Genomic DNA, 14,279 nt, shown 5'->3' on the forward strand with positions numbered 1-14,279 from the left:
CTCAAGGAATCAATTATGAAACATTTAGAGGAGAGGAAAGTGATCAGGAACAGTCAGCATGGATTCACGAAGGGGAAGTCGTGCCTGACTAACCTAATTGCCTTCTATGATGAGATAACTGGCTCTGTGGATGAGGGGAAAGCAGTGGATGTGTTATTCCTTGACTTTAGCAAAGCTTTTGATACGGTCTCCCACAGTATTCTTGCCGCCAAGTTAAAGACGTATGGGCTGGATGAATGGACTGTAAGGTGGATAGAAAGCTGGCTAGATCGTCGGGCTCAACGGGTAGTGATCAATGGCTCCATGTCTAGTTGGCAGCCGGTTTCAAGCGGAGTGCCCCAAGGGTCGGTCCTGGGGCCGGTTTTGTTTAATATCTTTATTAATGATCTGGAGGATGGTGTGGACTGCACTCTCAGCAAGTTTGCAGATGACGCTAAACTAGGAGGCGTGGTAGATACACTAGAGGGTAGGGATCGGATACAGAGGGACCTAGACAAATTAGAAGATTGGGCCAAAAAAAACCTGATGAGGTTCAACAAGGACAAGTGCAGAGTCCTGCACTTAGGACGGAAGAATCCCATGCACTGCTACAGACTAGGGACCGAATGGCTAGGTAGCAGTTCTGCAGAAAAGGACCTAGGGGTAACAGTGGACGAGAAGCTGGATATGAGTCAACAGTGTGCTCGTTGCCAAGAAGGCTAACGGCATTTTAGGCTGTATAAGTAGGGGCATTGCCAGCAGATCGAGGGACGTGATCGTTCCCCTTTATTCGACATTGGTGAGGCCTCATCTGGAATACTGTGTCCAGTTTTGGGCCCCACACTACAAGAAGGATGTGGAAAAATTGGAAAGAGTCCAGCGGAGGGCAACAAAAATGATTAGGGGTCTGGAGCACATGACTTATGAGGAGAGGCTGAGGGAACTGGGATTGTTTAGTCTCCAGAAGAGAAGAATGAGGGGGGATTTGATAGCAGCCTTCAACTACCTGAAGGGGGGTTCCAAAGAGGATGGAGCTCGGCTGTTCTCAGTGGTGGCAGACGACAGAACAAGGAGCAATGGTCTCAAGTTGCAGTGGGGGAGGTCCAGGTTGGATATCAGGAAAAACTATTTCACTAGGAGGGTGGTGAAACACTGGAATGCGTTACCTAGGGAGGTGGTGAAGTCTCCTTCCTTGGAGGTTTTTAAGGCCCGGCTTGACAAAGCCCTGGCTGGGATGATTTAGCTGGGAATTGGTCCTGCTTTGAGTAGGGGGTTGGACTAGATGACCTCTTGAGGTCCCTTCCAACTCTGATATTCTATGATTCTATGATACAGGGAGGGAAAGATGGAGGCCAGGGAGACCAGGTGGAACCTCAATTTCTTGAGATATCTTGAGTTGACATGGGTCAAGAGGCCCCCCTTGGCCTTCAAGATTGGGAAATATTGGGAGTAGATTCCCCTCCTCTCAAGTCTTGAGGAACCTCTTCCACAGTCCCCACGGGAGAGAAGTTGCTCGTGAGAAGGGTCCCTGAAGAGGGACAGGGATGGCAGGTGGGAGGGTGGGGTGGGTAAAAACTGAAGGGTATAGCCCATTGTCACTGTACTTAGTACCCAGCGGTCCAATGTTATGTGGAATGGTCCAAAAATAAAAGGGAGGCAGGATCTGAAGCAGGAACTGGTATAGCATCCTCAGGTGCATCTACAGAGGTCTGCTTGGGCCCACCGGAGTACCTATGAAGTCCCAGCTGGGAAGTTGAGGTGGACTGGAGCGGGACACCATTTGTAACGTCTTCCATTTGTAGAGCTCCTGTACCAGAAGCAGCATCGAGAAATGAGGTAGCTGTTGGGGCCTGAAGTGCTTCCTAGAAGCAGATGAAGCCTAGAGGCCCAATGTCCTGAGGGTGGGCTCTAGAATTCGTCAGGCCGTGAAACTTTGTTTCTGTCTACTCTGAAAATAGTGAGACGCTTTCGAAATGGAGGTCCTATCCTGGATGGATTGTTGGACCTTGTGAGGAAGTCCTGAGGACTGGAGCCAAGAACACCACCTCATGGTGACAGCAGAAGTCATTGTCCTCACTGCTGCATCGGCTGCATCCAGACCTGCCTGGAGAGATGTCCTGGCTATGTTCTTACCCTCCTCCAAGACGGCAATAAATTCTTGCCTCGAATCTTGAGGCAGAGAGTCTTTGAATTTGTCCAAGGAGTTCCACTGATTGTAAACATATCTCACCAGCAAAGTTTGCTGGTTAGAGAAATGCAGTTAAAAGCTACCCTTTGAATCCAGTTTTTTTGAGTCACCTGGTAGAGCTCACCTGGCCCTGACTGTTCCTCTTGTTGGCTGCCGATACAATGAGGGGCTTCTTCCTCATCCTCAGTGACATCCCTGGGAGACATATCTTGAACGTTGATACTGGGGTTGGTACCGGAGTTGGGGTCTGGTGCTGAGAGGGAAGAGGCAGTAGGCTGCCTCTCCAAAACCACCGAGTAAAATCAATGGGAGGAAGGACCCGGCACCAGGGGAAACCCCCCAGGTTCCAGTATAGCTACTAACCTGTTGGCCAGGTGCCGGCGGGGCAACCCGCACAAGGAGTCCCTTCAGACTCAAAAAGTCCTCCCTCGGCGAAGTGATACCCTTCTCTGCCTCCGTATGGTGCCGAGGGTTCAGGGACCGGCGGCAGACTGGAGATGGTCAGGACAATGGGATCAGGGCTAGCTTGCCCCTAGAAGGTACCACTGGGCCCAGTGCCAGTAAGGAGCTCCTTCCTGTTCCTGGTCATCGTGTAGGCCAAAAACCTAATGGTTAAATTGTGGTGTGTGAAATCAGAAGGTCCCAGACAACTCTAACATTAGAGCACTGCACGGATACAAATTTATATTTGCGGAACTGCAGAGCTCTCCTGGGAACTGCAGCAGCAAAAGGAGCAGAACATGGGGTCACCACTCCCAGAAGTCAGCGCCCCGCGACGGCAACTCCTCCAATGTGGCCCATACTGCCTGCAGCCCTGCCCCCACACCTTGCATGAGGCTGTCTGCGTCTCCTGTCTGGGAGCATGCACAACACATGAACACAAGAGCAAGACCAGGGACAGCTACCAGTGAACCTGGTGCCCGGGGGGAGGCGGTACAGCCATGCCGGAGGAGCTGCTGGCATGGGGCGCTGGCCCCACGTTCCACTCCTTTTGCCGGTACGGTTCCCGGGACAGCCCTGTAGTTCCACGGATACCAATTTATATCCGTGGATATCCACATCCATAGATATACATTTGTATCCACACAAGGCTCTACCGAACATTTACACCACAATTAAACAGCTCCTTAGCCCAAGCCCAGGTCAGCCGCAAGTGTCTAACTTCAGTGTAGACATATCTTAAATGTCTTGCCCAAGCTCAGAAGTGAAGTCTAAAGCAGAGCTGGGCATTCTCGGACTTCCAGTTTAGTACCTTAACCAGAAGGCCATCCTTCCAAAAATGTGTTACTTAATCTTGGGATCACACGGATATGATAAACCCCTCACATTTGGCATTCAAGTGGATAAGTTAAATCTGCTCATATTTAAGAACCAGATTTGTATGTGTATTTTATAATAGCAGAAGGTAGCATAGAAGATTTAATGCCAGCTTCTATTTGATATTATAGAATTAGACAGCGTTTAAGAGGTGATTTGCAGCATGTGCATTTTTGCACATATGAATATGTTCTAGTCTCTAGAAAATTATTATATTGACTCCTGTTCATTTCTTCTTTAAAACCTTAATTAAAAAAAAAAAAAAAGGTTTGTGTCCTTTCAAGTGCCTCCAAATCAAATTATTTCACTTGGGCTTACGTGCCTCTTGTGTATTACTTTGACAGAATGAGGTTTGTTTAATGATCATAGCATTAAAGATTCTTGCTCCGAAGAGATACATTAGCACACTTCAGGGGCTCGGTGTAAAAAAAAAAAAAAAAAAACAAGAGATGATGGAAGGTTTCTTAAAAATATAAAACACATTAACAAGCAGTTATTTAGGCATATTCCCTATTATGCTGCCACCAGTCTGATAGGTTTTCCCAAGGATAGCTGTTCTTTATTTACCCTGGACCCAGTCCTGCTCCCTTTAAAGTCAATGCAAGCCAAAACTCCTACTGTCTTCAGTCGTGTAGGTTCAGGCTCTATAACAGAAGGGTAACAATAAGAAAAGCCCCTCCCCCCAGTATTTAAATGAATGCTGCCAGACTATTTTATAAAAATAAAGGCCTGCTCCTCCATTGCCATGCACCTCGTGTTGTGATTTACATCAATGTGAAGTGGGCATAAAAGGCTACCCAATCAGAACAGCAGCATTTTACAATCTCTGTACACTGGTGTAAATGACAACACAAGGTGCTAGACAATGGAGAGTCGGGCCTAAGGTTTTATAAAATCTGCAATTAATGTGTTCCCATGTAAATGTGTAAGTACAATAAAGACAGATTTTTGTTTGCATTTCAACATCCCCATGGAGTGCTTTCACCTGAAAAAAGGCGGCGTGGGGCTAGTGCATTTTTTTTCCGGTAACTGCCATGAGATGGCAAGTGCTGTGCATACAAAAGGGAGGCATATATCTTGCCATGATCATCTTAATCTAAAGAATAGAAAATAGAACAATAGACAGAGAAAATAGAACATAAAAGAAAAGTGGTCAAAGTGATGACTGACCACATCTTTATAACCGTGTTTTATTACTTTAAACTATATCTATACACAACCACATATATACAAATATACATTGATGGACATGCGCATATTATGGGGGACTGGTAGCAACTCTGTAGCTAGGACTCAGTTGAGATTGCACTTGAGGTCCCCAATCTGGCACAAAAACACTCCAGAGAACAACTGAATTTTCCACGTAACATTTTAGAAAATTAATTACCGACTTTTGCAGCGGAAAACTTGCAAATTCACCATCAGTGAAATTTTGCTTTGACAGTCATTACTCACTCCTCCTTTTCGGGGTTGGGGGCATACTGGGGGCAGGGAGAACATAACCAGTACCCTGCCTTCCGAGAGTGGCCAATGCCAGGTGACCCAGAGGGAATGAACAGAACAGGTAATCATCAAGTGATCCATCCCCTGTTGCCCATTCCCAGCTTCTGGCAAACAGAGGCTAGGGACACCATCCCTGCCCATCCTGGCTAATAGCCATTGATGGACCTATCCTCCATGAGTTTATCTAGTTCTTTTTTGAACCCTGATATAGTCTTGGCCTTCACAACATCCTCTGGAAAAGAGTTCTGCAGGTTGACTGTGCCTTGTGTGAAGAAATACTTTCTTTTGTTTGTTTTACACCTGTTGCCTATTAATTTCATTTGGTGAGCCCTAGTTCTTGTGTTATGAGAAGGAGTAAATACCACTTTCTTATTTACTTTCTCCACACTAGTCATGATTTTATAGACATTTATCAATCCCCCCCTTAGTTGTCTCTTTTCCAAGTTGAAAAATCCCAGTCTTTCTACTCTCTCCTTATAGGGAAACTGTTCCATACCCCTAATAATTTTTGTTCAGAAAAGGGCAACCCTTTCCAATTCCAATATATCTTTTTTGAGATGGGACGACCACATCTGCACTATTCAAGATGTGGGCGTACTATGGATTTAAATAGAGGCAATATGATATTTTCTCTTACCTTATTTTCTCTCTTAGTGAGGTAGGTGTTTCCCTAGCTAATCAACCCCAGTCCCCACAAAATCCACATTTCACATACACATTTTTATAACTTCTCTCATACAAGCAAATTTTTAAATGTTACAATTAAACACATAGTTATTCCCCTTATTCTTCATAGTCTAATAGTCGTCTGTTGACTACAACCAAGGGAACTGCTCATACACACCAGCTACTTCTGTTTTCTGAAGTTACAGGAGGCATCTGCCTCTAGTGGAGTTGCAAGCTCCCAATTTCTAACAACTAGACTGCAACCATCCTGTCCTATACATTTAAGTAACAAGGGGACCAGAAGAGGTGAAAATTGAAGCCCAAATTGTCAAAACTTGCAGTTCTGCTAAGGAGGCAGATGCTTTCTGTCAATCCACTCTGGTTCATTAGAGAGCAGTCACTTTCAGATGGACTTCAGGGAATCTGTGGGACTCTGACTCAGCTGTTGGTCTTTAAAATTGGTTGGACGGACACCGGGGGAGACAGAGAGGTTGCCAGCAGAGCTGAGTAGTAAAGCTCCTGGCTATCTCCCTGGCCGCCCACCCTTAGTCCCCAGCCTTGCTGCAAAGCCCAGTCCTTGGTCCCATGGACCCATTCAAGTCACATGCCCTAACCCCATTCAAATTGATTTTTTTTCATTTTAGTTTTTTTTATTAAACATTCATTTTAATGATCATTTATTACTTTTAATCATAAAATCATAAAAATAAACAATCTTTGGAAAAAAAGCATGCAAAGCAGCCAATTTCAGTTTAAAACTGGGGAGGTTTTGATGACTGGGAACTTGCTCATCACAGAAAACTCTATTTATTTGGAGAATTGTCCCTGAAAAACTTCTGAAATGTGGACAATAGAGCTGGCTGAAATTTTTCTGATGGCCCTGAATTGAGGAAACCAAGTACCAGTTACCAAACTAATTAGAAAACCAATTACCAAACCAACAATTCCCAATTAAAATTTCTGTCACAGGGTCAACAGATCCCATGCTGTATCAGCCTAAAGGGTTTATGGGGTAACTGCCTGCCTGCTCAGCTGGGGCTGATTGGGAGACTCACAATAGTTGCAGAGATAAAACAACTGCAGAGCATAAGAATGGGGTGGGTGTCAATGAGGTTGAGGAACCACAGAGAGCAGGTGCCTTTGGCAACAGAAAAGCTGCCCAGGAAACTGGGTGACCACAGGGTGTAACTCAGAGGCATGGTAGAAAGTAGGCCAGGGAAACAGTAAGAGGTTGGGAAAGCTTGGAGACAGCCACTTTGTACAGGGTCGTTGGCCTAAAACCCAGGATGGATGGCAGGCCTGGATTCCCCTACGAAGCCCAGCAAAGGGGCTTATTAAGGCCTTGAACAATTGAGCCATACCCGAAGGGCCCAGGGAGTGTGTATCCCTCATCTAGGGCCACAGAATCCAATACTTTAGGAGACCAAACAAGCAAGAGGGGAAAAAGATGACCAGTGACCTGGTCAATGGGGCTAGATGGTGGGCAACCCATCAAAGAGGGAGGGAAACTAAGGCAGAGTTGCCCTGTCACCCAACCTCGCCACAAGGTGGTGCCAAAGATGGAAGATGACCCCCATATACCAATTTCAAAGCCAGTTTATACAGTTTTTGAAAAGTTGTGATTTAGAACATAAAACTCAAAACATTTAAACTATTATGTCATATCATAGCATGACGTAACATAATACAATAGTCCAAATGTTTTGACTTTGCTGTATTATAATATATATCATAAGTTGAGTCTATAAGAAACATTTCAGCCATATTGAAATAACACTTTTCAATAAGGTTGAAATGAAGTTTCACAATTTTGCTCATGGAATATTTTGAAATTTATAGTCTTCATTCTGATTTGCAAACTCTCCCCCCCCCCCCCCCCCCCAAATGTCCTGCAGAATGAGAATTCCAGATTTCAATCAGCTCCAGTTGACAAGTATGTGGATTGGCAGTCCAGCAAGATCCAGTTCTTAGAGTATATATACTCACCCCCACCTTCCCTTTTCCCCATTGAATTATCCCTTCCAAATCTATTTTTCTCAGCAATAGAGAACAGTCAGCTCACTAAGGTTGAGGCAAGTTGGTGTATTCTGCTGCAAATTTACAATTAATTATCAAAGGTCCTTACTGTATACTTATACCTATTTAAGGGCAGGGTTAAAAGCAATTTAACAAAAACAGTGAAATATTTCTGATACTGCATACTTTACCCGTTATGTCATGCTGTTTGAATGACTCACTGTAGATTTGATACTGATTAGGGCAGTGTTTCTTCAACCACTTGCAGACATCCTGCTGGGTCCACAGAGCTACTGGCTTTGTCAGTTTCACAGTACCAGACTGGAAAGACAGAACAGGAAAAGAAATGGTATTTAGCCCTACGTATCAGATGTGTTTCTAATGTAATTCATATAATCTAGAAAAATAATTCTATTTGGGAGCCTTCCTTAGAGGCAAAAGTGCAAGGGATATGAGGATCAGTTATTCAAGTTTTCATGGAGGGATCATATTTAGTGCAAGATTCTCTGCGTGTTCCTTGTATCACACAAGTATAACACTTTCTCTTACCTGTTCAGAATCGAACGTGTATAAAGAATTAAGTCATAAAGGGCCAGATTCTGCCACTTTTCCATAATGATCACAAGAAAAAGTCAGCACTTACCCACAGAGATACCTCAATAGTTACAGCTATAGTTAAATGTTAACTTTTTAATGGTGACTAGTATATACACTGATACTAAATACTACTTAGTGCAGATTTAATTATTTAATATTAAATATGATAAGTCACTGAATGTGCAATTTTCACAGAATTTGGCCAATGTTCTTAATTTTCACATGATCCTACTCTTGATAGAAGACAACTTATTAAAGAGGATGTCAAGATGTTACAGGTCCTGGCTCTCTTTCTCCCATGCCAACTCTGCATAGAATATGCCTCTTTGCTTAGCTCAGGGGTCGGCAATCTTTCAGAAGTGGGGTGCCGAGTCTTTATTTATTCACTCTAATTTAAGGTTTTGCGTGCCAGTAATACATTTTAACGTTTTTAGAAGGTCTCTTTCTAGAAGTCTATAATATATAACTAAACTATTGTTGTATGTAAAGTAAACAAGGTTTTTAAAATGTTTAAGAAGCTTCATTTAAAAATTAAATTAAAATGCAGAGCCCCCTGGACTGGTGGCCAGGACCCGGGCAGTCTCAGTGCCACTGAAAAGTGCCATAGGTTGCCTACCCATGGTGGCTTAGCTCATGCTCTAGATTACAAAGTACACCTCTTTCTCTGAAGCAGGGAGTGTTTATTCATAAAAGTGATTTTACAACTGGCTTAATGGGGCTTCAGATTTATTGGGTCTATACCAAATTTGCTATATTTAGAAGTAAAAAGTGGTTTGGCCTATTAGTTAAATCCAATCAGTCCATTAAACTCAACCTGGGCTCCTAATGTCAAGCTTTTTTTTTTTTTTTTTTTTTTTAAATCTTCATGACCTCCTGTGCAATTTCCTGCATCAATGAGGGCAGAGTTTGGGGATAATTGGGTTTAGGGTGACCAGACTAGGGTTACCATATTTAACAAATAAAAAAAGAGGACCCTCCACGGGGCCCTGGCCCCGCCCATTTCCCCACCCATGCCCGCCCCAACTCCGCCCTAACTCCACCCCCTCCTCCCTCCCACTCCCAGCCACGCGAAAAGGGCTGCCCGAGCGCTACCGGCTTCACGGTTTGCCGGGCAGCCCCCAGACCCTGCGCCCCCGGCCGGCGCTTCCCCAGCGCAACTGGAGCCCGGGAGGAGAAGCGCCCAGCCAGGGGCGCAGGGTCTGGAGGCTGCCCGGCAAACCGTGAAGCCGGTAGCGCGTGGGCTTTGGGAAGCCCCTATGCCTCCGGACCCTGCGCCCCCGGCCAGGCACTTTCCCTCCCGGGCTCCGGCGGCACAGGGTCCGGAGGCATGGGGGCTGCCCAAAGCCCGTAGCACTCGGGCAGCTCGGCTCTTAAACAGAGCCGAAGAGTCAGGGGAGGAGCAGAGCAGCCACGGGAGGGGAAGTGCCCGGCCGGCATTTTCCCGGACATGTTCGGCTTTTTGGCAATTCCCCCCCGGACGGCAGTTCGCTTTTTTTTGGTCTGCCGGGACCCCCTCCTCCCCCATGTGTCCCGATATTTTCTTCCTCTCATCTGGTCATCCTAATTGGGTTGCAGTGCTTTAACAGAGAACAGAATTTGGCTTGCAGAATATCTGGTACTAATGGTGAGAACCCAGCTTGAATTTCAGGTCCCAGGCTGAGTTCACACAGCCGAAAGCTAGGAAAAACAATAATTTTACTTGTAAATATAACAAATTTGATATGTAGTTAGTGAGACACAATAAACCCCACAATGAGTTTTACATAATCACTTGCAGAGCAGAACCACATGTTAATAAGGATCAATTTCACAGACTGATAATATTTTTGTCTCTTTCAGGATTCTCTCTCCTCCACCCCTCTCTCCCCCCAGCATGCTACACTGGTCTGGTATTTAACTATTGCTATCAGTTAAAATTGTCATGTACTTGTAAAAAAGTTAATGTTCTGGATATATTTCTGCAAAACTGGTTTCTCTTCAGCTTAGATGAATTCCCTAGTTCACATTTTATACATAGGTAAACCCCAAACCTTCTGGGTTAGGTCCTCTGCAGTGTAACAATATGGCTGAAACATATTTAATTCAACCAAAATATATATTGGCTAGATTTTTCCCAGGCCAAACTATTTCTTTTTTATATAGAAAAATTTGGGTTCTAGAGGGGTAGAGTCAGCGCTACAACGATTTAAAATGTCCTGCAAAAGAGAGTCTAGAGAATTATGAAAGTGTTCTCTTAAAGATTTCATATTTTCTATAACCCATGGTAACAGTGGCCTGTATTCACTATGTCGAGGAGAGTGAACATGTACAAATTTGCAATTACTTAGCAGTACATATTTCACACTGGCTCATGTCAAAGTGATTTTGAACGAACATGGGACAAAAGTGTCGGCTAGTGCCAATGCAGCTGGTACATAATATTTTTTCTTCCCTCTTTGAGGTGGGTGGCAGAGAAGAAAGATCACTTTGCAATATATCCTCATTTGTGCTGCACCTCTTTTCACTTACATATTCTCCATCTCCTTTTGGTTTTACACTGGTAGGCTCAATGCATGTTTTTCTTTACAATTGATATGAAGTCATCAAGAATGTTTTTTTAATCTGTTGTGACTCAGGGTGGAGTCTCTTGGTATTTGGGGGGAGGGATAGCTCAGTGGTTTGAGCATTGGCCTGCTAAACCCAGTGTTGTGAGCTCAATCCTTGAGGGGCCATTTAGGGATCTGGGGCAAAAATTTGTCTGGGGATTGGTCCTGCTTTAAACAGGGGGTTGTACTAGATAACCTCTTGAGATCCCTTCCAACCCAGATATTCTATGATTCTATCATGCAGAGTTTGTTCTAGCACTTTCGCAAATGTATGTTGTCAGATACAACTTGTAAAAGTGGTTTTGATATCTCCATTACTCCAGGTCCCAGGTCTCCATTACTGTCAACCCAAAAGAGTAGAGCAGTTTCAGGTTAGCATTTTGCCTATCCTATTAGGTCCATAAAAGATATAATGAAAATCTATTAACCTAAATCCAGAGGTTATGGTATAGCAAAATCTCTGGCTGGTGAATAAATCTTCAGTCTCTTCTATCGTAGCGCTCTCTTTTTCCTGGGAAGAAGTTAAATACATCTTCTAAAACTTAAAGCAGGAAGTACATTGTAGTCCGCCCCTCAATTTAGGTATGTTATATTTCTTTATAAAGACACCAATCAGGAATTAATAGAGTCTAGATTACGTGGCTGGAAGGGACCATGTGATCATATAATCTAACCTCCCGTACAACACAGGCCATAGAACTGCCCCAAAATAATTCCTAAAGTGAATCTTTTTGAAAAAGATCCGCTCACGATTTAAAAATTGCCAGTGATGGAGAGTCACTGTTAATTACTCTCACTGTTCAAAATGTACACCTTATTTCCAGTCTGAATTTGTCTAGCTTTAACTTCCAGCCATTGGATCATTTTATACCTCTCTATGCCAGACTGAAGAGCCTATTAAATATTTGTTGCCCGGGTAAGTAATTTTAGACCAGTGGTTCTCAAACTCCCCCCCCCCCCGCGGACCACTTGAAAATTACTGAGGGTCTCTCCAAAATGTTGTTTGTACCATCAGCCAACTATTGTAAAGCACTTTGAATAAAAGCACTATATAAAAAAACCTTAACAATAATTAAGGTTTTTTTGTTCTACAAATAAAAGCGCACAACTCATATTTTAATATCCGTAGTCTTACCTTTCTAATGTGATGGATGTGCCCTCTCTCCCCCACTGCGGCAGCCTCCGAGCTGGGGCTGGGAAGGAGGGGGTCTCTCCCTCTCTTCCCCACTGCAGCAGCCTCTGAGCTGGGGCTGGTAAGGGTGGGGGGCCCTCTCCCCCACCACAGCAGCCACAGAGCTGAGCTAGGAAGGAGGGCCATCTTTCCCCGGCAGCCGCAGCTCTGGAGCTGGAGAAAGTTGCCTCTTTCTCTGGCTGCCGTGGCCCTGCACATCCCAAATTCCCCCCCCTTCTCACCCCACTTCCCCCTTCCACCTACCCCCTAATCCCCCCGAGGCCACCACTTCACTTTACATGTGCATCTTCTCCAGAGTCCGGGCACTTAATTGGTGGAGCCACGCCTGCACGGCTCCACTAATTAGGTGGGTGGCCCTTCATTCTCTCGTGTGTGGCTGCCCAGGTGCACACCTTAGAGGGAACTATCCACGGACCACTTGAATGGAGCTCGCGGACCACTGGTGGTCCATGGACCACAGTTTGAGAACTTCTGTTTTAGACTATAATCAAGTCACCCCTTAACATTCTCTGTTAATTTACATAGATTGAGCTTTGTATCTACTACTAATCCTTTAATCGTTCTTGTGGCTCTTCTCTGAACCCTTTCCAACATATCAATATCCTTCTTGAATTCTGGATGTGAGAACTGAACAGCAGTATTCCAGCAGTGGTGCCAGCTCCAGAGGTAAAATAATCTTTCTACTTCTACTTGGGATTCCCCTGTTTATGCATCCAAAGACTGCCTTTGCCCTTTTGGCTACAGGGGAGCTCATATTCAGCTGATTAACCTCCACAACCCCCACGTTTTTTCCCCCCCAGAGTCACTGCTTCGAAGGATAGAGTCCCCCAGCCTATAAGTATCACATGCATTCATTGTTCCTAGATGTCTGCATTGACATTAGCCACATTAAAATAAATGTCATTTGCTTGCACCCATCTTACCAATCCAAATCACTCTGAATCAGCGACCTATCCTTTCCATTATTTAGCATTCCCCGAATTTTTGTGTCTGATGCAAAATTTATCAGTGATTATTTTATGTTTTCTTCCAGGTCATTGATAAAAATATTAAATAGCTTAGGACTAAGAACTGATCCCTATGGGACCCCACTAGAAACACACTACATCAGAGTTTCTCAAACTGGGATCCGGGGTACTCCAGTGGGTCCGCCGGCCCTGCTGATCAACTCCTCCCCTTCCCTCCCAGTGCCTCCTGCACACCACAAAATAGCTAGTCAGCAGCATGCAGGAGGCACTGGGAGGGAGGGGAAGGAGCAGGGATGGGGCACACTCGGGGGAGGGGACAGAAAGAGGCAGGAAAGCGGGGCAGGGGTGGAGTGGGGGCAGGAAGAGGTGGGGAAGGGGTGGGGTGGGGAAGATCTGCGAAAAATTTTAAATCACAATGGGGGTCCTCAGGCTGTTAAAGTTTGAGAACCGCTGCACTACATTATTGTTAAATAATGATTTCTGATTTAAAATTGTGTTTTGAGATAATTTTTAATCCATTTAACATGTGCTAAGTTACTTTTATATCTTTCTAGGTTTTTTTTTTTTTTTTAATCAAAATCTCATTTGGTACCCAGTCAGATACTTTACAGGAGTCTAACAACATCAACACTATAACCTTTTATAAACTAAACTTGTAATCTCATCAAAAGAGATACCAAATTAGTTTGACAGGATCTATTTTCCATAAACCCATGTTGATTGGCATTAATTATATTACTCTCTTTTAATTCTCTCTTAATTAAATCCCATATCAGCTGCTCCATTATCTTGCCCAGGATCAATGTCAGACTGACAGGCCTATAATTACCTACATCACCCTGTTTACCCTTTTTAATTTTTGGCACAACATTAGCTTGCTTTCAAGTCTTCTGGCACTTCCCCCGTGTTCCAAAACTTATTGAAAATCAACATTAATGGTCATGTGAGCTTTTCAGACAGCTCTTTAGAAACTCTTGGAATCAAGTTCTCCAGAGAGTTGATCTAAAAACGTCTAAATTTAGTAGCTGCTATTTAACATCCTCTTGAGATACTAGTAGAGTAGAAAGTGATCAAGCCAACTGCAACCATATTATGTGCATTCAGCCACCATGAATTAATAAAATATTAAGGGATAATTTGAAAAACAGGCTTTCAAAAGCAAGGTCAAAACTACCTACAGTTTCTGCTAATCAGAACAGGAGGAAGGGAAAGAAAAGTAAACAAGTGAGACTGAAAATCTTGGTGGTCGGAAGACCTTCAGTCTGGGC

General features: G+C 44.1%; 1 protein-coding gene across 2 annotated transcripts in view; it reads right to left on the reverse strand.

Annotated features, from left to right (window-relative positions):
* The window catches only part of SAMD12 (sterile alpha motif domain containing 12), a 224,960-nt gene that overhangs the window by 155,944 nt on the left and 54,737 nt on the right, over nt 1-14,279 (reverse strand). The window contains exon 3 of one of the 2 annotated variants that reach the window (XM_034763510.1): nt 7,891-7,990. In XM_034763510.1, coding sequence (XP_034619401.1) covers nt 7,891-7,990 — 100 coding nt within the window. Of the gene's footprint in view, nt 1-7,860; nt 7,991-14,279 lie in introns of both variants that reach the window. The other variant, XM_034763509.1, reaches the window with a different exon arrangement.

Source organism: Trachemys scripta, chromosome 2 (assembly GCF_013100865.1).
Source record: "Trachemys scripta elegans isolate TJP31775 chromosome 2, CAS_Tse_1.0, whole genome shotgun sequence".
In the NCBI taxonomy this organism is placed as follows: domain Eukaryota; kingdom Metazoa; phylum Chordata; order Testudines; family Emydidae; genus Trachemys; species Trachemys scripta.